The 26,513-nt window shown below is 55.9% G+C and overlaps 1 protein-coding gene across 1 annotated transcript; it reads left to right on the plus strand.

The window, feature by feature from the left end:
- The first annotated feature begins 17,742 nt into the window (after positions 1–17,742).
- Positions 17,743–18,558, plus strand: B0H18DRAFT_1049647 (uncharacterized protein). Its single transcript, XM_048030910.1, has one exon. It carries the CDS (start codon positions 17,915–17,917, stop codon positions 18,422–18,424), a length of 510 nt encoding a protein of 169 aa, XP_047885917.1. The 5' UTR covers positions 17,743–17,914; the 3' UTR covers positions 18,425–18,558.
- The last annotated feature ends 7,955 nt before the right edge of the window (positions 18,559–26,513 follow it).

A 26,513-nucleotide genomic window follows, 5' to 3' on the forward strand; every position in this document is an offset into this window, starting at 1 on the left:
GAACGTCTTGAGCACGCCGAGCGCGTCATTGTACAGGTTGTCTATTTGGTACTTGCGCCCGAGGCGGACGAGCGCATCTGTCGTCGCGAAGTCGATGCGCGTGCCGTCCAACAGTCGGCTGTCAGGACTTGAGCGTTATCAACTCTGCGCACACGACCTCGCACAAAGCCAGACTTACCGGCCGCTGCCCAGCTGCACGCGCAGGAGTATGCGCAGGTCCTCATGAAAGTCGGTGAGGTGGACGATCGGGCAGCCGTCGAGGACCTCGGCGTGGTTTGGCTGGGGGAGGGAGAACAAGTCCGCGAAGAACGGAGAGTCGCGCGCGAGTAGGCCCTGGTAGACGCGGAAACCGAATCCGGACGCCACGAGGACCACGTTCCCGTCTGGGAACCAGAACTCTCCGTCTCGCTGGATGCACGGCGGAGGCGACATTGTGAAGGAACGACGATGTGAACAGGCTATGTCAATGGCAGCTATATGATACGAGGGACAATACAGTAGAGGACAATGTGGCGGGAAGGATCGGCGTGGCAGCGACGCTGATCATCAAAACTTATCGCCAAAAGAGCAGGTGGCTGATCTGTAGTAGTCCCTGATTATCATCCAAGTATGAGCATTGTATGAGCATTCAATACTTATCGCAACGATGTGCATTCATTCTGCGACCACTTGGCGACGCGGCGTCTCTACATTTCATAAGTAGTCGGCGGAGCAACTGACACCCTATGTCATGAGGCTATGGCATAATGTCGAAAGGTCAGACGATTGTCAGTGTCGACTTAGTTTCGGTAAGATGTACCAAAGTTAATCACTTGACAGTAGGTAATCGTAAGCATGTCGTCTCACAAACTTGCTTATTTTCGTACTAAGGCCATCTGTTGGGCATTGTGCATAATCATATTGCGTCGGTGTGACATATCTTACTCGGGTATACCCATCACGTATGATACATGCGAGGAAGATGCAGAGCAAGAACAAAGTCTAGTACTCAGCCTGGAGATCAAGGCGTGAACTTGAAGATGGCGATTAGAGAGCAACAGCGACCTCGAACCAGGGGAACAAGCAGACGGCAGAGCGATGACAGTCGGCACATCAAGCGAGGCAGAGATGGCAATAAGAGTGAAGCAGAACAGCATCAGAGTCCGTGGCACAGTTCGACCGAGCCAGAGAGTCGAAGCTGCCAGAGGATCAAGTGGTTGAGTTCGCGTGATGCGGTGTGTCCCAGTGGAGCAAACATGAGTGCCAGTGAGTTACTCAGCAGCTCATCGGAGTCCTTGATACCAATGATTACTGGAAGATGTTCACCACTAGTAACTTGCAATTGAAGGATTTGAATAGTTCGGAATACGCCTTGCTACTTGCGTGCATCAATCGGTCAATGCACTAGCGACTGTGAGACTCACAGACCTTCACTCATTTCCCGCCGCAGCGGGTACGGGGTTTGCGCGGATGAAGGCGAAAGGGTGTGTGCACGAAGGAGCGCTGGCGTATGGGCAGGCTTGTAAGACCAGACAAATAGGAAGGCGAGCGAGCCGGGAAGAGGGCGAGTGTGCGGGCAGGCAAGACGGAGAGGACGAGGGCGGACGACAAAAACGGGTGGTCGAGCGAGGCAATGAGACGGCGAGTGCGGCCGGACAAGAGCGGGAAATTAAATGGATGCGCGAGCAGAAACACGCGTGAACTAGCAAGAGGACAAGAGCGAGCAGGAAAAAATGAGCAATGACTACTCACCTGCTCCTCGGACTTATGTAGTGTCGTAGTTCGCTCTCCCCACTGTCTTAGCACATCTGAGAGTAGTAGCAAGATATCACGGATGACTACACAGACATGGAGTGCGTATATGCGGATTGACACGCATATACCCACTCCATGATGCAGTGTATTCGCGTGGGGACTACAATTACTGAGCTCTAAACCGTGCACAGGTCGGCCCTCACCGTCGGCAATGGAGGTTGTGATGGCTGCTTGGAACATATATAAAGGCCTGAACCTCGACTCGAGTTTGATTATGGATGTGACTTTAAGCAGGGGGGACAAAGCTGTGGTGAGGGTAAGAGGTACGAAAGTTAAAGCTGACGCGACGCAACAGTCGCGACTTGACTTCATGTCATGTGACCGAGGCACTGCGAGCCTCATCTATTCGTCGACGAAACGTCGTGCCTTCACACAAAGATTGGCCCTGCACTTTTGCTGATTTGAACCTGTTTTCCTCCTCATGGCTACGCAAACATCGCACGCCATCGTTGAACCCGTTCACCTCGCGTCGGTCGAAGCGAGGTATATTAAATATCCCAGATACACATCCCCATAAATGCCTCAGAAGCGTTTCGCGTCGCCGTAGAACGCACTCAAACCCCCGCCGTTTCGGCCCATGAACGCGTCCCCAAAGCCCCGGCCCACCGACTGCTTGAGCACGTACGTCTTGTACGCGTAGAACAGCCCCGCGAGCACGCCGAGCACCCCCGCGATCTTCAGGACCGTCCAGAGGAAGGTCGACGCCACGGCGGACTTGGCGCCCGCGATCGTGTTCCGCTGTTTGTCCGGGCTGGAGAGGATGGCGGAGTATGTGGTGACGCTGATGATACTGTTGGACAGTATAAGTGTGTGTGGTATTATAAGGCGCAAGGGCAGAGACTCACTCGTGGTTGTCGGAGACGTCGCCCGTCATGGCGGAGAAGCCGAGGTAGGGCGCGTTGGGCAGGCTGATGTCACGAATGGTGAAGCATTCTACCCAGTCATCCCATGCCCTGTACTGTGCCTTGACCTGTCAGTGCAGCATGATAAGTACGGAAGGCGCGGCGTTCGATGGTGGTGCCTTACGCTGAGCAGCTTGTCCTTTACATATGACACCCGCAGCTTCGTAGCTACGTTCGTGCGACGGAGGTTTGCCTTGCCACGCTCGTTAGGGACCAGCAAGAGCCTGCGATGGATGGACTCACTGAGCAGCCACCCAGACTGTCTTTTTGACCATCACCCCCCAGGTCGTACTCCGTCTTGCCATCACCCAACATGCCAACGATGCGCGGGAACGAGTACGAGTGTCGTGTGTTGGCGTATCTGAATGCACAAAGTCAGCCTATCCCTTGACAAGTCTTCAGAAGTCTCCGATATACTCACGTATCAAGGAATATTCCAAGACCCTCGAAGTTATCTAAGGGCGCGTACTGTGAGCACAGCGAATGGGTATGCGTACAATGGGATACATACCGATGCTACCAAAGACGGGTCCAGGCTGTGCCCTCGCGGTCGTCAACCACATCGCGAGACCGTCTCCATACAAGTGTGTTGAATCGCCGTGAATCTAGTATGTGTGGTCAGACGACCGGACACCGTTTTCTTGAATCGAGCGCACCTTGAACTCGACTTCGATGATCCAGTTCTGTGCTGTGAGCGGTACACGCGACCACAGCCAACCCTGCGCTTTGTCAGTCTCATATAGCGCTACGCCGCATGGGAACGAGAAGTACCATCTGCGACGGTCGATTCCGGGTGAGGCGGACGTGCTTGTTCGTGTTCTGCGTCGCACGACACTATCAGCTCCTGACAAAGAATAGCTACGATACGACTCACGACGTATGCGTCTGCACCGAAGTCCCACCATCTTAAGGAGCGAACGATGTCAGCATGTCGAACGGCCTGCGAGGCGTGTGGAGACGTACCGGTTCTGTAGGTCTTGGTCGATGTAGGGGGCGTATATCGAATGTGTTCGAAGTGATATTGTCTAGCACATCCGAGTGTTAGTTCAAGAGTATGAAATGTTCCATGTCATGCGGGCAGCAGTCTTCTTGGGCGTCGCAGCTAGTCTCCCTTTCACCGTTGCTGACCAGCCCTTCCCACCATTGACTAGACAACACCACACCCTTCTTCCAAAAGACATTGAAATCATCGGAACATATTACTCACTCTTTCGATCGTCTGGTTCCCCAGATTCGTATCCAGCACCGCCAGTGCACTGAGGGGCAACAAGCCCAGCCAAAACAACAGCCCGCCCAGCATGACGGCTCAGCTCAAGTCCAAGCAAGAGAGTGATTCAAAACGAAAGCGAGCGGCAAGAAATAGTATACAGACAGCTCAGTCCGGGGCCGAAAACGACAGTGACGAGAGCTTGTTCGCGGTGGCGAGCAAGTCGCGGTCGCTGAGACCGAGGGAAGGGCGCTACACTGACGAGCGCTTGTTTGTGTACGCGTTCCAGACGCGTCGGTGCGCTCATATTTTTTCAACAACTCACGGTTCGCGATTGTAATGTTGGGCGAGGGTGGGAGCCAGCCTATGAGCTGGAAAGCGGTCCATATACACTACGCTTTAGGATACAATTATGCAGGTAGCTCAAACCGCTGCCCTTGTAACACTCTGTACAAAGTTCGAGTAAAAACGGTACGAACACGCGCGCAGTGACACGTCAGCGTTTGTCCAGTGGGGGCGCGTGCGACAACACTTACTTTGTGAAGTAGACGTAGAAGAAGTCGAGGTACAGCGCCGTCTGCACAATGCCCGCAGTGACCGCAATTGGGTCGACCACGTCCTCTGTCCAGTACCTAGACCGAGCGTCAAGTCCGCGTTCAGCCGAAAAGGCCGGCAGTGAACGTACCTGTATATCCAATTTGGGATGTACAACGCCCTGTATGCACCTAGTGCGGCCAAGTAGTGTGTCGTAATCGTCTCCGCCTCTCCCGTGCGTTGCAGCATGAACAGTTGCGGGAGGATGGCGACCGACTCCAGGAAGATGGAGAATGCCCAGAGGATCTCTGACACGAGCCAGCGGTAGTGGAATATCAGCGCCAGAACGACGCAGGGCCCGAGGAGGTATTCTACGCGGAATGTGTCGATCGACGGGTCGTTCGTTGGTCTTGATGCGCAGGCTGTTGAGTAGACGAAGGGCAAGGCGGGGCCAACATGACGCACCGGTATTTCACTTTCATCATGTAGAGGACGTAACAACTGCTCGAGATGAAGAAAATCTTCATGAGACTGTTGTATAGCGACACATAGTCGGTGAAGAGGTCAAGGTAACGCGTCACGAAGACAGCGACGTAGAGGGCCTGTGTTTTGAAGGAGAGACCTGCGACCGTTCGTTAGTACGCTATCATAGGCGCGTACAAAGCGAGTCGGAGAAAAAGGGCTCAACGGTGTTGTCACATTGTGCAGAACACGTACCTCGAACTGACCGCGTCGCATTGATCTTGTACAACAGGATTAAGATGGACGCCAAGTGGGACATGTCCCCTGGTAACAACGGTCGTCAGTCGTTCGTCGTTCACCAATAGTCTTGCGCGCATACCGAACAACCGGAAGAGATTCATGGTGGTGCAGACAGAAGGACGAAGTGGACGTGAACGTGGAAGCCTGCACTGAAGTCGGTTTGCGTCTATCCTGAGTGACGACGTGTAGGTAACGTGAGACCCAATATGCACACAATTCATCGTCTTGCATACAAAGTTATCTATGCTGTACGGCCCGCTGAAATATTCTACATAATGCACAGAAGGCTATCAGACGCGCGTTAGGACTTATCCTGCTCAGCCCCGCGACCGCGCGCCAGACACGCTCTACACCGTCACCAACGATGACCGACTTCCTCGCCCGCGAGAGTGAGCTCCTCGGCGACGAATTCACCGGAACGCCCACCGGCGGCAGCTACGCGACAGCGGGCGGCGACATCGACTTTGACCTCGCCGCCTCCGCCTTCCCCGACATCTCGCTCGATGGCACGGGCGACATCCCCACACCTGCTCTCCCCGCAGCCCCCGCAGTCTCCTCTGGCTTCTCCTTCGACGACTTTGCGAGCCCGCCAAGGGAGCGGCAGACGGAGGTGAAGGTCACCGGCGACGATGAGATCGAGAAGTTCGAGGACCAGTTCCCGGACATTGAGGTCCCAGTGCGTTGTCTGCTGGCTTGCGTGTGTCGTTGGGGTGGCGCTCACGAGCGCGCATATAGTCGTCTGAGCCGCTGAGGCAACCGAGCTTCGGTGCAGCACCCACCTTCGCACCCCAGCCCCAACCATCAGCATTCACGTCAACACCCATATTCAACCAACCGCCCGAGGAGGACGAGCCAGAGGTCATCAAGTGCGTTGCGTTTTCCACTAGCGTTTTCGTCTACTTACATCGCACGCTATAGACAATGGCGAGAGCGGCAGGCAGAGGAGATCAAGGCGCGCGACGAGGCCTCGAAGCTGAAGCGCGAGGAGACCGTCTCCAAGGCCGAGCGTGCCATCGACCAGTTCTACGAGGAGTACTCCGCGAAGAAGGAGCGCAACATCCGCGAGAACAAGTACGTCGTCTGCCCTGCCTTCCCCCTCCCGCTCTCACCTGACGTTCCGCAGGGATCACGAGGAGGAGTTCGTCGCGAAGATAACCGACTCTCTTTCGAACGGCACGACGTGGGAGCGAATCTGCGAACTTCTAGAGCTCCAGAACTCGCAGAGCAAGACGATTGCGCGCGCGGGCCCCGGCACGACCGACCTCACGCGTTTCAAGCAGGTCTTGCTCCGGTTGAAAAGGGAGGGCGATGCAGCCCCGGGTGCTGCAGGTTACTGAGTGGTGTACATGGTACGGACTATTTAATGACAAGACGTCTCTACAGTACACAGTTCTCGTCAATATTGCTATTCTGCCTCAGCGACGCGAGATGCTGCGCTAGGGCAGATCATCGGACACTGCCAGGCAGCCAGTCCAGCCTCAAGCTCAAGGCAGGCACGCAAAGTGGTGACCGGTGACCGGGACCAGCTGCAGTGCTACTGAGTGCTTCCGAAAGGAATAATTGACCACTTGCGACTGCAAGCTGACAAGCCATTCCCGGTCGTACTCACAGTGTAGGCCAACACTCGTGCTCGAGGGTGTCAGGGCATTTTATCCGGTCATAAAGTCCATTAAGCCTCGAGGCGAGCGCGCAATACGTATACAAGTCCGAAAGACATAACTACGTCCAAAAATCATGCTACGGCTACACTACAGTCCGAACCATTCAAAACTCAAAGTCCACAGTTCATCGCAGTCCGAATGTTCCCGAAAACTCACACACCCCGCAGCTGCCTGCAGCCTTCAAGCCCGTGCCCGTCGCATCGCACTGCTGGAGCGCGCCCAGCGCGCAGAAGGACCCGTCCACGGACCCGCTGAGGCCCGTGTTGTTGGCGAGGTTGAGGATCTGGAGTGTGGAGGGGAACGAGGTCGGCAGGGGGTTCGTGAGGTCGTTGTGGTCGAGATGTAGCTCGACGAGCGCGGTGAGCGAGGAGACGGAGGAGGGGATCGATCCGGTCATGTTTGTCGTGGAGACATCCCTGGAGGGCGGATTAGTGCAAGGTAAAGGGAGATAAGGGCGGGACTCACAGGAGCTTCAACGACGACTGGACGGAAGTGCTATTGAAGAGAGTCGAGAGCGGATTGGTGAGTGCTTGGTTCGTGATCACCCTGAGCGGGAGGTTAGCGAGGCGATGACGAAGTACGACTACTGAGCGGACTCACAGATCTTGAATCGGGAGACGGGCTACACTCGACGGCAGTGTCGGCGACATTTGTGCGTTCTTCTCCAGCGTGAGGGAAGACACATTCTTCAGCGAGTCGAACAGGCCGTCCGGGATGCTCGTGATGCCCGTCGCTTGGAACTCGAGCGTCGTCAGGGCAGTCAGGTTCGTGAAGGACGAGGGCAGCGAGCCGGCTAGTCGAACGTCAGCCTACATTCGCAGAGAGCACAGGGGATACTGACCTGGGAGCTTATTGTCACCGATCACCTGGAGCGTCTGCAGACTCGTGAGTGCACCGAGCTGGTCGGGGATGACGGTGGGTATGCTTGGCGTGCTCAACTCCCTGGTGCGCGCGTCAGTTATATCAACGACTGAGGACAAGACGGGAACGTACAGCGAAGTCACCCTCCCATCGCCGTCACACTCGACTCCGGTCCACCCGCAGACGTCCGTGTTCTGCATCCACCCGCCGTTCCCCAGGCTGCTCTGCCCCTGGCCGTTCGCCTCGACGAAGATGCTCCGCAGCGCGCAGAACTGGATGGCGTTCTGGACCTGCGCGGCATCCTGGGCGTGCGCCTTCAGGAAGTCGGACGAGACGCCCTGGAGCGTGGAGAGGCAGGTCGAGCACGGGTACAGCGACGCGTTCGCAGGTGCGTTGATCTCGAACTCTGAGAGGCACAGCTGTTGGTTCGCCGACAAAGAGGGCGAGCTCGACGCAGACGCAGACGCGGACGACCCGCCGGTGGTGACGTCGAGTGCGATCATGTTGCCCAGCAGGTAGAGAAGCAGGATTATGAGGACGACGAACAGGATCGTGTTTCGCCGCTTCCGCTTCCTCCGCTTGACGCAGTGCTCGCAGCAGGGCGCTGCACGCTTCTCGATGTGCAAGGGCGACCAAGGCTCCAGCTTCGGTTGGTGGACGGGCAGCACGTCAGGCTCGCGCCGCCGTCCGAGCGTCCGGAGGTCGAAACAGAACTTCGCGAAGCGTGTGAGCAGCCCCGGACGGGGAGCTTCAGTCTTGGTGACTTCGGGATCCTGGTGCAGTTTTGGCGTTATATCAAGCATCGTCCAACTCGACTGAGGACGAGAAGAGGTGTGTGCGGGTGGCGTGTCGTATAAAGATTGATGATGGTGAGAGGAAGCAGGTTCAACTTGCTCCGTTGAGGTCATGGCGATCGAAAGAATCGTGAAGTCGTTACTGATGGTATGAGTTCAAGATGAAGATGCGTTTCCATTTACCAGCTCTGACAAGACATATTAGGACAATGGCAACGAGAACAAAAGCGAAACATTGCTGCGGGCGCTTCTCAGACGCGACCTTTTGTTTTGAGTGGCTAACACGTGACCGCGAGAGCGCGCATCGCTGCCCTTTCCGTCCGAGCTCACGGCTCGGACTGGATCGTAGCGGCGCAAGCGCCGATCCCCGACTCCTGCATGGCACACAGCTATTATACTCAGCCTGCCACAGCGGCACCATAGTATATTATGTGTGTATTTTAATATTGTAAGTACCATCGGAATGGTATGGAGACTCAATTGGAAGCCCTCACGCCCGCGGCGGCTTCGCCGCCCGGGCGTCTCGGGCTTCCACGAGTCTGAGCCACACGGCGAACTTACTTACTGTAATACATACTACAGTACATGCGAGGGCTCTCAACATAATAGAGGCCCTCCTACCTTTGGGAGGACTTATTCGATGGTCAAAGATCCAGGCATCCAGACGCAGCCAGAAGCACGGAAGGATCCAACTGCCTCGAGCTGCCTCGTAAGACACTCGAGCATTGCTGCGATACCGCTTATGGGAATTATGAGTCACGTGTTTCCCACGGAGGGAGCGGCATCGCCGGCTGCGAACGACTTATGGTCGACAAAGCCCTCCTCTCTCCCTCCGGTCGGAGTCGGGGACCCACTCCTCCTCCTCTTCCTCCACATCCACAACCCCCATCCATTCACCACTCATCCGCAACTCTTCTTCGCATCCAGTACGCTGCGCCTCTTGTGCGACTACCCGCTACTTGCATCCGACGATGCTGCAAGACATACAATTCCTTCCGTGCCGCACTCATTGCCCTCCCGCGCCACGCCGCGTTCGTCCTTTGCGCCCGCCGACATCGCACACCATGTTTATTGCTGGCAGCTGCGCACGACGCATGGGTGACCGGTTGCCTCCTTATCCTGCCCGTGCTCTCCCTCCATAATCACACCCATCCTGGGGCACTGTCCACGACTTCGACGTGACTGTCGCGCCCACCTTCCATCGCATACACGCGGCCTCTGCGTTGTGCTCGCCGTCCAAGCCGCTCAGCACCCCGCATCCGTGTGCCCCCTTTGATTGGGCCTCTGGTTAGTGGCTGCCTGACGCTCGCCCACCTTCCCGATGCTTCGTTCTCAATTTCTGTACCGCGTCTGTCTTGCGTCCGTCCGCTATTTCGCCCGGGATTTTCCTGGGTCAATTGCTGTCAGGCCAAGTACTGCCACTGGCCGCCACGTCTTGGACTTGCATCAATCGTCCTGCGTCGCGCTGACGTCACCTGCACGCCCCTCCCCACTCGTCGTCCCGACTGCCTCGCTGCCATGACCTGTGTCACTGTCATCTCATCCGACAAGTGCGATGCTATGGCGATCGTCACAAAAGGCAGCGACCGTAACGAGCTCTTTAGGGACTTTCAGGCACCCTTCGCTGCGGCCTGCACGTACGAGCATTCTGCATCCAGCCTCTCCTCGCAAGCGGGGACCAGTACCATTCACTGTCTCCCTCCGCCTTCTTTGACGCCACTCACAAAGTGATACAGGGCGGCAGTGATGCCAACTGTGAGATGACAAAGTGTATGCGTCCACGCCAGAGCGGCACCCCACGACTACCTCAGTGGCCCGACGGCCCCCTTGCCCGCCGAGCGTCCCAGGGTTTTGCGTACGCATTCCGTACGCGAACTGGTCGCCTGCGGCCAAATGCGTCCGAGCCTTTGTCGACTCACTGCTAATGTGGATTACATACCAACTATGCATCCCAATACACTCGGCCTCAACGGACCCGCATCTTACCACACTAGCCCCACGTCAGCAGACAGTTGATGACCACACCGAACTAGAACTCCCGTGTGCATGATGGTCGCGCGAGGCTATGGGTGCGACCATGTCGACTTTTGAACACCATCCCGAGATCTCTTACCCATAGGGTCCGAAAGACGAGGTACAAGTGAACGCGCAGTACCTCGGTGCTTGCGCGACGTCTCTGGCATGCAACATTGGTTCTAACCGAACCGTCGTAGATTTTTCATCATACAGACACTGCTGTTGTCAATGAACATTGTCATGGGCGACATACGATGCAAACTCGGTCACTGGCGAATTAACCTCGACAAGCCGGCCCTTCGTCAAACAGTATATGGGCGGATCTACCCATATGCAGGCATGAACATCGTCAGGTTAATTCGGCAACGTTCGAGGGCTGGTCACCCACCGCATCATGTCAAGCAACCGACAGAAGAGTGTTTACTTGCTCTTCGAGGGCTCAGCGCAGCCGCATGCGGGGTAGGTGCAGGAGCCGCCGTTGGCCTGGACGTTCGCGCAGGTGGCCTTCTCCTGTCAACGTCTCTGCGTCAGGTCCTATGCGAGCATCAGAATCGGACCTTCGAGATACTCACAGACATCGTGGATGATAATGCGGTCGGGTGGTGTATTGGTGAGTGGCTGTACTCGAGGACGTCTTTTATACGTGCACATCCATGCGCGACTGGAAGGTATGCTGTGCGGTATGTTGTATGTCTGGCTTGCCATTGGCGCGTTGTGGTCCAATGACGGCGGGTGCGTTTGACACTCACGACTTCGTTTTGATCTGGTGAGCAAGAAGCAGTCTTTCGTGTTACATACTCAGCACTGTTGGAGTGACCAGCAGGTACCGTACATCGCAATCAAGTCCCCCTGATTAGTCGACGCTGTAAGTAGAAGTGGGTTGTGCAAGACCCGTACGAAGCGGTGGGCTTCACGGTTTGTCAGCTATCCAATGAATCGAATTCTACGTGATCCCAGCTACGACCTTACTGAAATCGCGTGCAGAGATGATCAACTGGTATGTGTTTCAAAAGACTTCCAACAGTCAGTCAAGCTTGAAACGAGCCAGACGCCGCCCATCACTTTGGGTGGCATGCACTGGCAGCTGCCAGTGCCTCCAGGAACTCCGTGATGAGGCAAGACAGGGCTATCTCTGCCTCTTTCGGCCTCTGGAAAATCATCCTACAACTCAATTGGAGTGCTGGATATCCTTAAGTATCTTGGTCTAAATAGGAGCTGAGACCCGGGCCCAGGCATCGTTTTGAGACAGGAGCTAGGTGGGGCAAACATAAGTAGAGTACTAATACTAATAGTATATCATATATACAATGTAGACGAGACCAAGACGGGAATCACACTTGTAGTCAAGCTCGGTGCTGGAGATTGAAGTCACAGGAGGAGGACCAGGAGGAGGACCAGGAGGGGGTCCATTTAGCCACCGACCGACAACACGCACGGGCGCCATCGGCATCTTGACGATGACCAGTTATGCGGAAGCGCGGATTAGACAACTGACGTCGTTTGACGGGCCGGTGTCTCGTTCTCATGATCATGACCACTGGGTGAAACATATGTACGCTGGGAATTGGCTGTCGTGTCAGGCACCCTCCTCCTATCCTCCTCTCCTCCACCTCTTGGTCCAGTCCAAGTGGGATACTTGCGAATTGGCTGCACAGATTTCTTTCGGTGAAGAATGGCGTCTAGTAGCTCAATAGCGTACGCTGAAGCATGGCTACCCGGTCCCGGAGAACACCAATTCTACACCCGTACGTACCAGGCGACCGGGACGGCTCGCGCGACGGTTGTCTTCGTGCACGGCTTCGCGGAACACGTTGGCCGGCACGAGCACGCACACCGGTACTGGCAAACCAAAGACATCACCGTCTTCACCTTCGACCAGCGGGGCTTTGGGAAGACGGCGCTCGACGCGGAGCACAAGAGCAGGGATGCTGCGTACGGGAAGGAGACGTTTGAGGACCAGATGCGCGACATCGAGTTCTGGGTGCAACACATGAAGAAGGAGCATCCTGACCTGCCGCTGTTCCTAGTCGGCCAGTCCATGGTACGTGTCCGGGTCTGTCGTTCCGTTGGGATCAATGACTCAATCTCACTGCAGGGCGGGGGTCTCGTGCTGTCGTTCCCCACCCAGTCAAAGCCTCCGCCGGCGAAGGAGTCGGTTGAACTGCTCACAGGAGTCATAGGCATGAGCCCTTTGATCTCCCAGACCGCGCCTGTCTCTAGGCTGCTGCGCAAGGCTGGCGCAGCAATGGCATTACTCACGCCGTGGCTCCCTTTCCCGGCGGAGGTTCCTCCCGAGGTGAGCCGCACTTTTTTCTGCCGCTGAAACACAGCCCGTGTCATGTTGTGTAATGAGGCTGTCGCTCGTGCGTCATTGAGTAGGCTGTCTGGTGACGTGCGACAGCGCTACACGGAGGATTGAGTTCGATACGGATAGTATCAACGGTCGTACCTTGACAGCAGACGAAATGTCGATAGGCACTTTCGCTCGGTGTGCGCGCAGCGGGCGAGCGGTACTGGCCAGCGGTGGTCATCACGAGGTTCAGCTGAGAGAGGACTCTCCTCTGAGGCGCCGACTGCCTCTATCCCAGTACTGTGGGGAGGTGGGTGCTCGTGCGGCGAGTCGTGCCGCTCGAGCCGACTCCGATTCCCATGTCTGCACCAAGTCTGCACTTCGCAAGGACGCCCATTGATATTTTGGTTTGCTGGAATGCCAGATATACATAGTGTGGATACACACTTGCGCGCAACAAACATATTTGCAACGTGTCGTGTTTGCCTTTCCAGCCCGATACCAGTACTTAGAGCACGCCGGGCGCAATATCACGTTGGCCATGTACTGGGTCTCTTCTGCCGATCGTCGGCGCCACACTTGGACAGTTCTGTTCGCTACGGAATATGGATGCTCACGGGTTGGACAGGATCTATCCCACGACCCTGCTGTTTGCAACGCGATCGACCCAGACCCCCTCATCAAGAAGCACGGTACATTTAGGGGCCTCGCCGACATGCTAAGCATGGTCAGTTCGTACATGAATTGGCGTTAGCAATCCTGACCTTTAGATTTAGGGCGAGCACCTCCTGTACGATACGTACAAGAACTGGCCAAAGAAGTTGCCGGTACGCCCATCAGTAAATGAACGCACGATCAGTAATTATATACGACGCACAGGTTCTCTTGTTACATGGCACTCAAGACAAGGTAGATTGCTCGATTTCCGCGACCCGTGTCGGCTGCTGACCGCTCTCCGCCAGGTTACGTCACACAAAGCGTCTGAGGAACTGTATGGCAAGCTCGATGCGGAAGACAAGAAGCTGTCGTTATACGAGGTGCGTCTCTTCTCCCGTCGTTGGGCTGAATCGATGTGTCGGACGGGGCTTTGCTTCCACAACATGGATGCGCCAGCCAACTGTGCAGTTGCCAGGTGCACAGCGCTTCGAAGATGGACGTCCCCTTATATAGGGCCTCTCTACGATATGGCCGTTTCCCGGGGCCGAGAGTGGCGGTATGCCTTGATGAGGCAGCCGTGATCCAAGCTCACCTTGAGTAATATGTTGCGATTGCCCTTGGCCTCGGCGGTGAGGTGTTTGGGCAGACATTCCACGATGCGGAGTCTGCGCATAGAAGCCTTCCCTCCTCCGGTCATGAAGTACGGGACCGTTGGCTGGGTCTTGGTACATTGACGTCCATGTGCCACTCCTGCATCTTGAAGTGACTCATTCATTATAAGCACGAAATACTGACGCACTGCGTTACCAGGACGCGTACCACGAGTTAACGAACGAGCCCGACGGCGTCAAGGAGAGGTTCTGGGACGAATGCATTGCGTGGATCCATGCTCATGTCCTAGAGGCGCACGCCGAGACGGCAAGATTGTAGTGACTGCACACTGCTCTTGGATCAGCCTCTGAAGCACCTATTAATTGCGATTGGACGGTCGATCCGAGCTGTTAAGCCAGTCTTGTGCGTTTTGGCTATTCGAGTGGTGACACGTACTTCCGAGGGGCCGTGCGTGCCCGTGTGCTTCATCTAAGGTACGGCAGCAGTAAAAACATGGAAGATCAGGACGCTGTTGCTCCCTAAGGTATCGCTGGGTCGAGCTGTCTTGTAGTTGCATGCTGGTGAGCAGTAAGTATGACTGTGATGACAGTTGGTTAGGTACTTACTGGGCCAGTCACGAATCATCGGTTTGTTGACGGTTCCTGCTTGGGTTCCTGCGATCAGTTGCGACGACTGACATGCTTGATCATAGACCTCCGGAAGATCCCCATTACCGGGGAGACTGGGTTTTGTCTAAGACAGAAAGAGGTCTGCCAATTAGTGCGTCGACATTGCTGTCCACTGTGATGCGTCCAGCGGTATTGGAAGGTATTTTGATTCTTGATATGTAGCACGCCCAAAACACGCCAATATTTCGTGATCGACAGCGAGTGCGAGATCAATCGCAAGATGTCTCCGTGTGCCAATGTAAGTCCGATTTTCCGGATGCGAGGCTCAGTTCCGTCTGTTGATGACTGCTACGGCTTTCGTTTGCCAGGGATTCGTAGACATACCTGGTTCCCATGTGATACATTGATACCCCACCGGATCGCCTGCAGAAGGGCGCGACTCCCTACGGCCCATACCAGCGCTTAGTCACTCGGAATCGAGCAACATCCTCACACGGACGGTCGCACTTCGCCTTGGGACTTCACTCTATCCGGTTTGCGTCAGAACAGCATCTCAAGTATCATGACATTGGGAGGCTTACGCTGTGTATCGCCCAGCGACGCCGCCATGAGCAGTGGGTCCTCTCCTGACCCCACAGTCCGGCCCGGGTTATATACCCAGGAGCTCCGAGGGTTGATCTACTCAGAGTACCAAGCACTACTGGTGAAGAATGGCGTCTAACAGTTCTACGCTGTATACCGAAGCCTGGCTACCAGGCCCCCGAGGACATCAATTTTACACCCGCACATATGCCGCGACGGGTGTGGCTCGCGCGGCGGTCATATTCGTCCATGGCTTCCTGGACCACGTCGGACGACACGAGCATGCCCACCGCTACGCACAAACGAAGGGCATCACCATCTTCACCTTTGACCAGCGCGGGTTTGGGCGCACAGCACTTGACGTGGAGCACAGGAGCAAGGATGCTGCTTACGGCAAGGAGACGTTTGGCGACCAGATGCGTGACATCGAGTTCTGGGTCCAGCACGTCAAGAAGGAGCACCCGGACCTGCCGCTATTTCTCACAGGGTACTCCATGGTAAGCAGGTCCCACTTCGAGTCACGAAGCGAGCACTCACAATCCGCAGGGCGGTGGGCTCGTGCTCTCATTCCCTACTCCGAGGCCCCCACCATCCGAGGAGTCGGCCGGCTTGCTCGCAGGAGTCATAGGCATAAGCCCGCTCATCCTGCCACCATCGCCTGCCCCCAAGCTCCTGCGTAAGATTGGCGCAGCACTCGCCGCAATTGTTCCTTGGCTTCCATTCCCGGTGGATATCCCTCTAGAGGTGTGTATCTAACCGCGACGTGAATGAATGCTGGCGCTCACAAACATGACAGCATCTGTCCCATGACCCCGCTGTCTACAACCCAAGCGAAGTGGATAATTTCTGGAGAAGTCACGGCACGGCCAGAGGCGTCGTCGACATGCTGAACATGGTCAGTTCCTTTCAGAGCTCCGAGTCAGCCACACGAACCTGATCGTCCGCCGCAGGGCGAGCGCCTCCTGTACGACTCCTACAAGAACTGGCCACAGAAGCTGCCTGTGAGTCCGTGACGATCAAGATACCGAGGCTGCACTGACCATCGTACGATGCGTAGGTCCTCATCTTCCACGGCACACAAGACAAGGTGCGTCCGCCGACGAGTGCTCGATTTGCGCGACTCGCGGCCGGTGGTTGGGCGCTGATCATTCCGCCGGACCTCCAGGTTACGTCGCACAAAGCGTCCGAGGAGCTGTATGGCAAACTTGATGCAGAAGACAAGAAGCTGTCCCTGTACGAGGTAAGTCTTTGTTGGTTCCGCTCGGATATCTGCGTTCAGCCGTTTCGATTGGCCTTCGCTCCCGTGACGCGGTCGCGCTAGTCCTCTATGAAGCTGCTGGCGGACTGTTCCCTTATCGGGGGATGTTAAGTTGGAATCATCGTCTGCTCGACCAGGACAGTTAGTAGAGGGTCCGTTGCCTTTGAGGCCTTCTCGTCCCAGCGTTCGTGACCACGAACGCTCTACAATCGCGTCGGCGGTATCGAACGGATGTCAACGGCATCTGTCGTTGCGCGGCACTGGTATCTAGCGAAGTCCGATCTTCGCTGGATGCTGAGGATCGCCTGAGCCAGACAGTGCTGAACGTGCATAGATGAGACAGTGGGTGATGTTCGCTATTGCGCCGTTTACTGTCGCGTCTGTGACGATCAAGCCCGTCCTGTGGCCGTGTTCTCTGGGCGGGGTTTAGCCTCCGAGTCCTTTTTGAGGACAATGTCTGGACATCAGCTGGGGCTACAATAACTTGGAATGGCGGCGGGCCTTTGTCAGGCAGCCGCGATCTGCCAGTTCGCCGCTCGTCGAACAACTTGAGTGTGCCGTGCCGCCCTTAACCTCGGCGGCGAGGTCTTTGGGCGGACGTTTCACGAGACAGGGTCTGTGCAGAAGCCTTCTCTGCGCCGGCTCCGAAAATTAAGTACGCGGCCGTTGGCTGGGTCTCGAGGATATAAACGCGATTGCGCGGGCGGGTGACGGGCGATCTGAAATTGGTTCATTTGTGGACGAAAAACTGACGCCTATGTCGTAGGACGGATACCACGAGCTCTCGAACGAGCCTGACGGCGTGAAGGAGAGGTTTTGGGACGAGTGTATCGCGTGGATTCACGGACACGTCCAGTAGCCTGGAGGCTTGAGCGCTAGTGATAGAAGTACATTTTGGGCGTAGTACGATTGCGTACCTTTTATGGAAGGTTCCTTGGTGCGAATCTGTTACGATAGGAAGGAAGAAGAGATGAGCCGCGTTTCAGGCGATGGACGGAAATGGGGGGTGGTCCGTGCGCTGATAGCCGAGGGTGGGAGCGTGAGGTGGCGGGGCAGTCGAGCGTCGGCCGGTCGCCCATCTTGTTCGTCTCTTCTTCGATTCTCGTTTTCGCTGTCGCCCTGCCCGTTGTCCCTCGTCTTCGTTTTCGTGGCTTGGGCAGCGTGAATTCAAGAGCTTTCATTTAAATAATCCTATATATCGCCCCCACCCGCGCCGCGCTCCTTTCTGTGCGTGTCCTTTTTCTGAACCCACCCTCTCCATCCACGCTCCTTTGCCAGAGTCACCCCCCACACATTCTCTAACCTGCTCTCCTTTTCGTCCGTTGTAACCCTCCTCTCCACCCTCGCTTCACTCCTCTGCCTCTCCCGACGCCGCCATGGATGATTCGCAGACAGCCTTCATTGCGCAATACCCCGGTTACAATTTCGATCTCGATATGATGAAGGTGAGCATCCGTGTTGGCTTGCTGGTCATTTTGTTTGCATTAGAACGTTCCTGGGCTGTTTTTCGGGCAAGAGAGAGGGATCCAGGGCCAGTGTATGGATGGACGCAGACGGCCGGGTGGCTTCTACACAGCACAGATGCACACTGCGAGTGGTCACCTTCTGTTCACGGGCAACACAAACTTGCTCTCATTGCAGCGTCGTCCTACCTACGTCTATCTGCTGCCAAGGTCACGTCCGTGAGCTCATCCGGCTGTGCGGTGCGTCTATGGCTTCCGATGTTCTGTTCAACAGATGTACACTCCAAGAGGGTGGTATATAGCGCTGGCGATAGGTTCCCGAGTCGCGTCGGCTCTACTGGGTTTGCGATCTGGGTGTCTGACCGGAAGCCTGATGCGCAGACGGTGCTTGTCCAGCGGGGTGCACTTCCGTCTCGGCGGTGACCGCGACTCCGAAGACCAGTCGCCAGCGCCATCCGACTCTCTTACGCCGACGTGATAGGGAGCCAGCGCTTTCCACAACTCACGCGCTTGTAGGGAGTCCTGTATACGGACTGATGCAGATTGCTGTGCGAGCCAGTGTCTTTGCATCGTTTTGGGGACCTTGGCGGAGAGACGCGTTACGCTACACCGTCCATTCGTCAGCATGGGATCAGGGCTCCTCCTTCGCGCACAGCTACCTACTTGATGTCGTGCTCCTCGTCCCAGGACCATGCATGTACGACGCCGAGTTTGCTGGTGGTGCCTAAAGATCTGCGTACCGAGGCGTAGGAGGCACCAGCTTAACAGCACGGATTATGTCGGACCACACCGGAGATGCAATGATTGGCGTCTCAGCTGTGGCTACATATTGTTCGAGTCCTTTGCAGCAGCCCCACACCAGCCCATCCGTGTTTCGTCTGTATCAGTGGTATGGCATTCTCGTAGCAAGGGGGTGTTTTAGGACCATCTGCAAAGGGCTGCGATTTTAAAACGCTCACCCATCGCACTACTTACGCAATGGGAGCGAGGGTTATCGCCAAGATACCAGTATGGTAGCCTGACGACAGGATTCCTTTCACGTTCCACCGCTTCTGTCAGGCCAATTCGTGGAGTACCACAGAGCCTATACGCGCGTACAATCCTTCCCCGATTCTTTGGGTTGAGCTGACGCACCTGCACTGTGATGATGATGGTGTTTGCATCGGCGAGACGCGCACTAGCAAAAATCGTGTAAAGTTGTATCGCTGGGTGGAGCCAGTTGCCAACTTCTGCGGGGTTGCGGTGACAGGTCCTGATGGACATTCATTGCGGGCTCGGAGAAGCACCGGCTGCCTAACCAGTGCAAGGGGGTGTTCTTAGCGCCGTATCATCGGTTGCTGTTGACTCAAATGTCGTGCTTGTAAATGATTGTTCTGCGTCACTCATCTGTTTTTCATGTCTACATTCCCCCACTTCTTGGACACGTCAACTGATCTACTTCATTGCTGCAGAGATCTATGGACGCTGTAGGTGGCCCCGACGCTAAAAAAGCCCGCTGGTCGCCGACCTCGTTCGGTTCGAACGGTACTAACGGTCTCTCTGGTAACCGCGACGCTTTTGCAAATTACGGCTATGGCCCGAACGCGAACATGCAGTCCGGCTACAACGGTTCGCCCACGAACGGCTTCAATGGCAACGCGCTGTACTCGACGCCGCAGCTGAGCATCAACACGAACACGTCCCCGAACGGCATGCCGTCGCAGATGAGTCCGAATACCGCTGGCCCGTATACGCCCTCCCAGCAACAGCCGTCGGCGAACGGCCAGAACAGCCCCTACCCTGGTTTCGGCGGGTACAACATGCTCGGAATGGGCTTACCCGCGATGAACATGTTGAACGGGTTCCAGTACGGTAACCCCATGGCCAACTTCGCACAGGTGCGTACCTTTGGCTGGGGGCCGTTCCCGTCTGAGTGATGCTCCAGAACCTAAATCAGCAGCGGCTTCCTCAGCTGCAGATTCCCGGCACGCCCACCGCGGGCCCGTACTCACCTGCGGCCATCAGTGCGGCGCTCTCCGCACAGAATAACGCGACAGGCCGCACGGTGTACGTCGGAAACCTGCCTGCGACAGCGTCCGTCGACGAGCTACTCAACCTTGTCCACTTCGGGCCGCTCGAGTCGATCCGCGTGCTGCCCGAGAAGTCTTGCGTGTTCCTGTCGTTCCTCGACGGCGCCACGGCAGCGGCGTTCCACGCGGACGCGCTGATCAAGAAGCTGGCGCTCCACGGTCAGGAGCTCAAGATCGGCTGGGGTAAGCCGTCTGCGGTGCCCAGCCAGGTCGCACTTGCGATCCAGCAGAGCAATGCGAGCAGGAATGTCTACCTTGGAGGGTTGGACGAGAACATGACGGAGGAGCAATTGAGGGACGACTTGAGCCGCTTTGGTTTAATCGACCAGGTGAAGATCGTGAGGGACAAGAACATTGGGTTTGTTCACTTTTTGAGCATCGCTGTCGCGACTAAGGTAAGCCACGACGATTGAGCGACGTTACATGGTACTTATCACACTTATGCTTTAGGTCGTGAACACGCTGCCGACAGAGCCGGCATGGGCCGGCAAACGAGTCAACTACGGCAAGGACCGCTGCGCCTACATCCCCAAGTCGCAGCAAGCCGCAGCGCAGGCCGCGCAGGCTGCTGCTGCTCAGTCGCTCGTGGCGCAGTCCGCCGCCGCGTCGCTCTCGCCCCTGCAGACGAATGGCCCGAGCTTCGCGTCGCCGTTGACGCCGTACATGCCTTTCTCGCCGGATGGTCTCGGCGGACTTGCCTCCCCGCAGGCCCTGAACCGTACAGTCTACTTGGGAAACATTCACCCCGAGACGACCACGGAGGACCTGTGCAACGCTATCCGGGGTGGTGTCTTGCAGAGCATTAGGTACATGCAGGATAAGCATATCGCTGTCAGTGTTGATCTATTTCCGTGGTGTGTGATATACTGATGATTGTCCCGGCATGGCAGTTCGTGACATTCATCGACCCTGCTGCGTCCCTTACCTTTTTCCAAGTCGCGTCTTACCAAGGTCTGACGTTGAATAACCGCCGCTTGAAGATCGGCTGGGGCAAGAACTCGGGGCCTCTGCCTCCTGCTCTCGCCCTTGCTGTGCACGGCGGTGCCACTCGCAACGTCTACGTCGGTAACATCGAAGACTTCGACTCCTTCAACGACGAGAAGCTGAAGAGGGACTTCGGCGAGTACGGCGACATCGAACTCGTGAACTTCCTTAAGGAGAAGTAAGTCATGACACGTTTCGTCCTGGAATATGTCTGATCATCATGGCAGGAACTGCGCGTTCGTTAACTTCACTAACATCTCTAACGCCATCAAGGCCATCGATGGTGTGAAGAACAAGCCGGACTATGCCAACCTCCGCATCGCCCACGGCAAGGATCGCTGCGCTAACCCGCCCCGGTCTGGTCCTCAGGGCGGTGGTGCCCGGCGGTCTGCCAGTGGCCATAATGGTCCTGCTTCCGCGGGTCCTGTTAGCGCCATCGAGCCGCCCGCCGAGGGTATGGATGCCGTTTTCCTTACTCAGGATCTCAAGGAGGAACCGGCCGACATTGTTGTCACGCCGATTGACGCTCCGCAGGGCGTCCCGGTCGCCGCGAACTAGCCTCTGTACACCCATCCGCGCATGCTCCCTGTCAGCAGCGTTGTTTGTCTTTGCTCTCTGGATACCCGTGTTTCCCTCGACTTCCTGTGAAATAGCGATCGCTGTCCCTGTATGCACACCTGCTCTCTCCTTTCATTAATCGGATCAAGGCCTGCGCAATGTCCCTCAAAATCATTCCCAAATAGTGGATGGAGTACGGTTGGTTTCGGATCCGCACACCGAGGTGGTTGGCCGTCACTGTCGTGCGTTCGTTCACGCCCGAGTTCGGCTGGGCGGGGTGTCGCCGACTTGTCATGGTTGGGTGCGCCAACATACTACATGTACATTCGCGGACCTTGGGCTATTGGTTGTTCCTTCTTTATCCACTTGATCTTCGTCCCACTATTTGCTTCCTTTCGCCCGGAAATGGTACCCTATGCTGATCTTTCCCTTTTCTGCGTTCGCCGACGAGCTTTGTTTTGGCTTGCTGCGACCGTTGGAGTCGAATGATCCCCCGCTTGCACTCGATACCGGTACGATAGTCGACTGACGTAAAGATGGTTAATACTCCCTGTATCTCTCAGACTCAATCTCAATCTGCAACGGGGCTCTCCCCATTGTTTTCTCTCTGTCTCACCTTGATTCTGGCGTGGAATTGCCTTCGACGTGATCCGTTCATTTGTTCAAGAACACGACTGTCAGCTAATACTTACAGTGAAAGCGTAGCGAAGTTACGCCGACGCGAACATATGCACGTCGATCGCGGTAGCGTCATTCTGTCAATTGCGGTTGTCCAAATTATACTGTGTATGGTACGTCTGTCCCAACACTGCGTGTCTTCGCAATGGACGCTAATGTAAGTTAATAGAACATGGGATCCCCGGTGACTGCAGTTCTTTGAATGCCTCCCTTCTCGGCGCTCGCACGCGAGAACGGAGCTCACAGCTCATGCACATGCTGTAGGTGTATGGCGAGCGCCTAGGAACTGACACATGCGGTTCATTTGGCACAGTGTCATCAGGGCCGCGCAACGCGGTGTGCATTGAGGTTGACATGTCTTCCGGTCCGTGTGTATTTCAGGATATCACCTGGGAACATCATGATATCCGACAGTGAGGTATAAAAGAGTGGGCATCTCCATACCAATTACCTCGCGTACTCAGCCAACTGAAGAGCGATGCAGTGGATGTACCTCCTCGCGGCTGCTGGACTGGTGGCCGTCGGTCCCATTGGTGCCTCTGGTGCCAACGGATACTATCAGGAGCCTTCTGCTAGCGCGTCCTTCACGCAATACTCTGGCTGCGGCTCCCCTGGTATGTAGAATGCCTTATCTTCATGTACAACGAGACTCAACGAGACTCGTCCCCTAGCGTGCGGCATACCAGCGACCGGATACACCGCCGCGATGAACCAGCTGTCCTTCGGCTCCGCGCCTGGATCAGGCCCTGGTGACGCCTGCGGACGTTGCTTTCAGCTCACGGGCAGCGCAGATCCATACAGCCCGGATTACTCTGGGCCGTGAGTGTTGATTGGCTAGGGTACCGGCTTTCGCAGTGCTCAGACTCGCCCGCAGATTCAATTCCATTGTCGTCAAGGTTACCGGTGAGAACATGCGGATACTACACGGTGGGAGGCCCATGCTGAAGGTGCTCGCCACAAGATTTGTGCCCTGCGTCGGGGAACGAGGTGTGGTGCGGCCAGACTACGTCGGACAGCGAGAACCAGTATGGGATGCCAGTGCAGTATGTGCCAGGAGCTGGAAAATGTCAAACCACTCATCGCGGCCTTGGTACCCCGTAGCTTCGACATTTGCGAAGACACAGGAGGCGCTGGCGTGTTCTTCCCGTCAGGTGAGTGGCAGACAGCACGGTTAAATTATGTACTGATCACAATCTTTCCACTGTAGGTCACACTGCGCTCACTGGATCCTACACCGAAGTGAGTTGCAGCGAATGGACTGGGTCTGACGAGAGCCAGCTCTGGTCGGGCGCATGCCTGAGCGGCGAGTCTGCTTCCTTCTGGCCGAGTGGCACTGGATGTGGCAATGAAGGTGATCTAGGTTCACACTCCATGGTATTTGCGTTCTCTCTAACTGTAATTGACAGGGACTGCTCCGTCATGAGAGCACCTTCATGCCTCAATCGCACAATCTAACTTATCATATGAGGTTGAAAACTGGTAGCAATGTGTATCCGTGACAATTGTTGACAGATTGTGTGGTTGCCGTACGACTTGTCAAACTTGACACAGAAGACAATTGATGAGTCGTTTCACCCAAGACAATCTAGACTACGTATGAATTACCTGCATACACTTAATGGACATCAGTGAGACGATTCACAGATGTGTCTTCGACCGCGAGATTGAACGCCGCGGCATCGACCCTGGTGCAACAGGCGGTCCGCATAAGTATGCCAGGCAGATTGCTGAAACAACCAGGTCTTCACACGATGTTAAAGAGCACGCCAAGATACTACCATACTGTACATGTTGTCGCGAACCCACTCAGTTCCAGTATTCTTGGGCGTACAAGCCGAGCACGGCGCTGGCAAGGATCGGCGAGTAGGACAGTACTTCCGACTGAGTGTATGTCTTGTCGCTCTGGACGTTGTTCAGTATGTCAATCACGTCCTCCTCGATGAAATCGATGAAGACGAGGTCGACGAGGGTGTCGTTCGACACGCTGGGCGCGTCGGACGAGATGTAGTCCGGGCTCGAATGGTAAGGCTGCAGGCAGCCGAGTTAGATCAGGTTACACTGCGGTGCCGATATGCGACACTCACAAGGGCGGTGTGGGGAGTGTCGTCGCCGACGCCGGGGCATTGCTAGGTGTTCCATCAGCGAGCGCAGAGTGGGGGATGAAGCAGGACTCACATCAGACGTGACATATCCCAGAGTGAGGTTGTCATCGTCAGCCCTCGACCGAATCCTCCTCGCGCTCATCTCCTCCAGCCACGCGTTGTATCGCACACTTACGTCGCCCCGTGCATAGCGCTCTGTCTCGCGCTCAAGCAGGTCGAGCGAGCGCCGCCGGTCGTTCTCGCCGCCCTTGTTGAGCCCTGGCAGGATCTGCTCCGCGACGGACAGGGTGATGTTCGGGATGTACAGGAAGGAGTCAGCGAAGGGCAGCGCCGTGAGCTGGTCGTTCTTGTTGAAGGTGCCCTCGAAGATGTCGTAGCGCAGCTCGCCGGAGTTGGTCAGGATGATGTTCGGGACGTTCATGCGTGTGTTGTTGATGGTGAGCACGTACGGCAGGGCCTACAGTGGTGTGAGCGGGTGTAAATCAGGAATACCAGAGGCCTACCTCGGAAACCAGAAGAGAAAGGACAGAGCCGTTTGACGGGTAGGGATCGCTGGAAGGTATAACGTCGGCTGAGATGCATAGAATGCACTGTCCGAGGGAGCTCACCGAGAGAGGGTGTAGTCCTGAGGGGCCGTGCCGTACAGGAAGCCAAGATCATACGTATTCCACAGCTGCTGAAGACCCGATGTGATGTTTTGACCAGCAGTAGTGTCGTAGGTACTGTTGCTCGTGTTTGTGTGGTACTACGCGAACGTGAGCCTGCCGATTGCAATGTGCTGATGTCCTCTGATGTACCTCGTACGTGACGCGGTTCGCATCGAGGTAGCGCCGAGTGAAGGTGATGTTCTCCTTCTCCGTGCCGCTGAGATTCGCGCCTTCCGAGGTAAGTCAGCGACTATCTTGCGCTGCGCATAATCGATAGTGTACGTACTCAACCAGCCAACAGTCTCCATGTAGCGACCACTCTCAAGGGCCATGGAACGACCATCGAATTGAGCTTTGACACTATGAATTCATTGCTGCTGATCAAGACGATGAAGAACTTACTGCAGTCACGGATGTGAGTGTGGCCTGCGATGGGGGCTTTGGGTCAATACTGTCGCGCTGCAAGTCTGCGTAGAGATACGTACCACCGAAGATTAGGATGGGCGTGTACTTGTGCACCTTGCGGATGGCGTCGTACACGGTCGGCCCTGAATTCCGCTCAGTAACGCGTCTTATGCCAGGAATGAAGTCTGCGTACAGTTGTCGTAGCGGACGGGCATGTGTCTGATATCCCAGGTTCAGCAAAACAAACCACAGAGCGAACACCGAACTACGCACCCTAGGAGCAGGAAGAAATCGGGTTCATCCTTGATGGCTTCAGTGAACTATTGAAGTATCAGAGGATTAACAATCACGGCGCATGTTCATAACTAAGACGGACACACCCAGTCTTCTTTGACCATCTTGGAAACAGTCTGCACAGTCGTGTTGACGTCGTTGCCCGTGAAGTCGTACAGGACACCGAGGGAGGTCACGGAGCGACCCCTTCGACTTGATTAGCACGCAGCGCTATACGTAAGTGTGATGCGATGCTCACTTCCTTGTCTTGAACTTGACGTATCTCTCTGCGACAGACGCACCCTGTCAATCATAGTTGGATGTAAGGTTGACCTTCGAGTCGGCACTCACCACCAACCGGAACACTCTTCGTCTCGTCGCCGCTACCCGTATAGACGGTGATATTCACGTTCGAAGAGAGATACCGGCCGTTCCAGTACGGTGCGAAGTTCGTGTACATGTCGTACGTGTTCGCGTAGTCGTACAACTCGTGACTAGGATTGTCTTCAGAACATCACACATACGGCCTCAGCGAAGATACGCACTTGCCGATAGTGAGGACGTCGTACGGAAGGTCCATGATGAACTTGTTCGTCTCATGGCCATCGACCTGGCCCAGAGGGAACCCATCCGACAGACCTGTGCCATCGTGCAGGTCACCGGTGTCGATCAGCAGAAGATCGACGTCCTTTTCCTGTGGGGACCGTCAAGTGTCAACAAGCTAATCATGGATACGCGATAACAGTAAAGTCCATATCGTCGACGGCCCCGCGACTTCCAAACACACATTCGCGGG

The sequence above is a fragment of the Fomitopsis serialis genome (assembly GCF_022376445.1).
Source record: "Fomitopsis serialis strain Sig1Antser10 chromosome Unknown B0H18scaffold_196, whole genome shotgun sequence".
Classification (NCBI taxonomy): Eukaryota; Fungi; Basidiomycota; class Agaricomycetes; order Polyporales; family Fomitopsidaceae; genus Fomitopsis; species Fomitopsis serialis.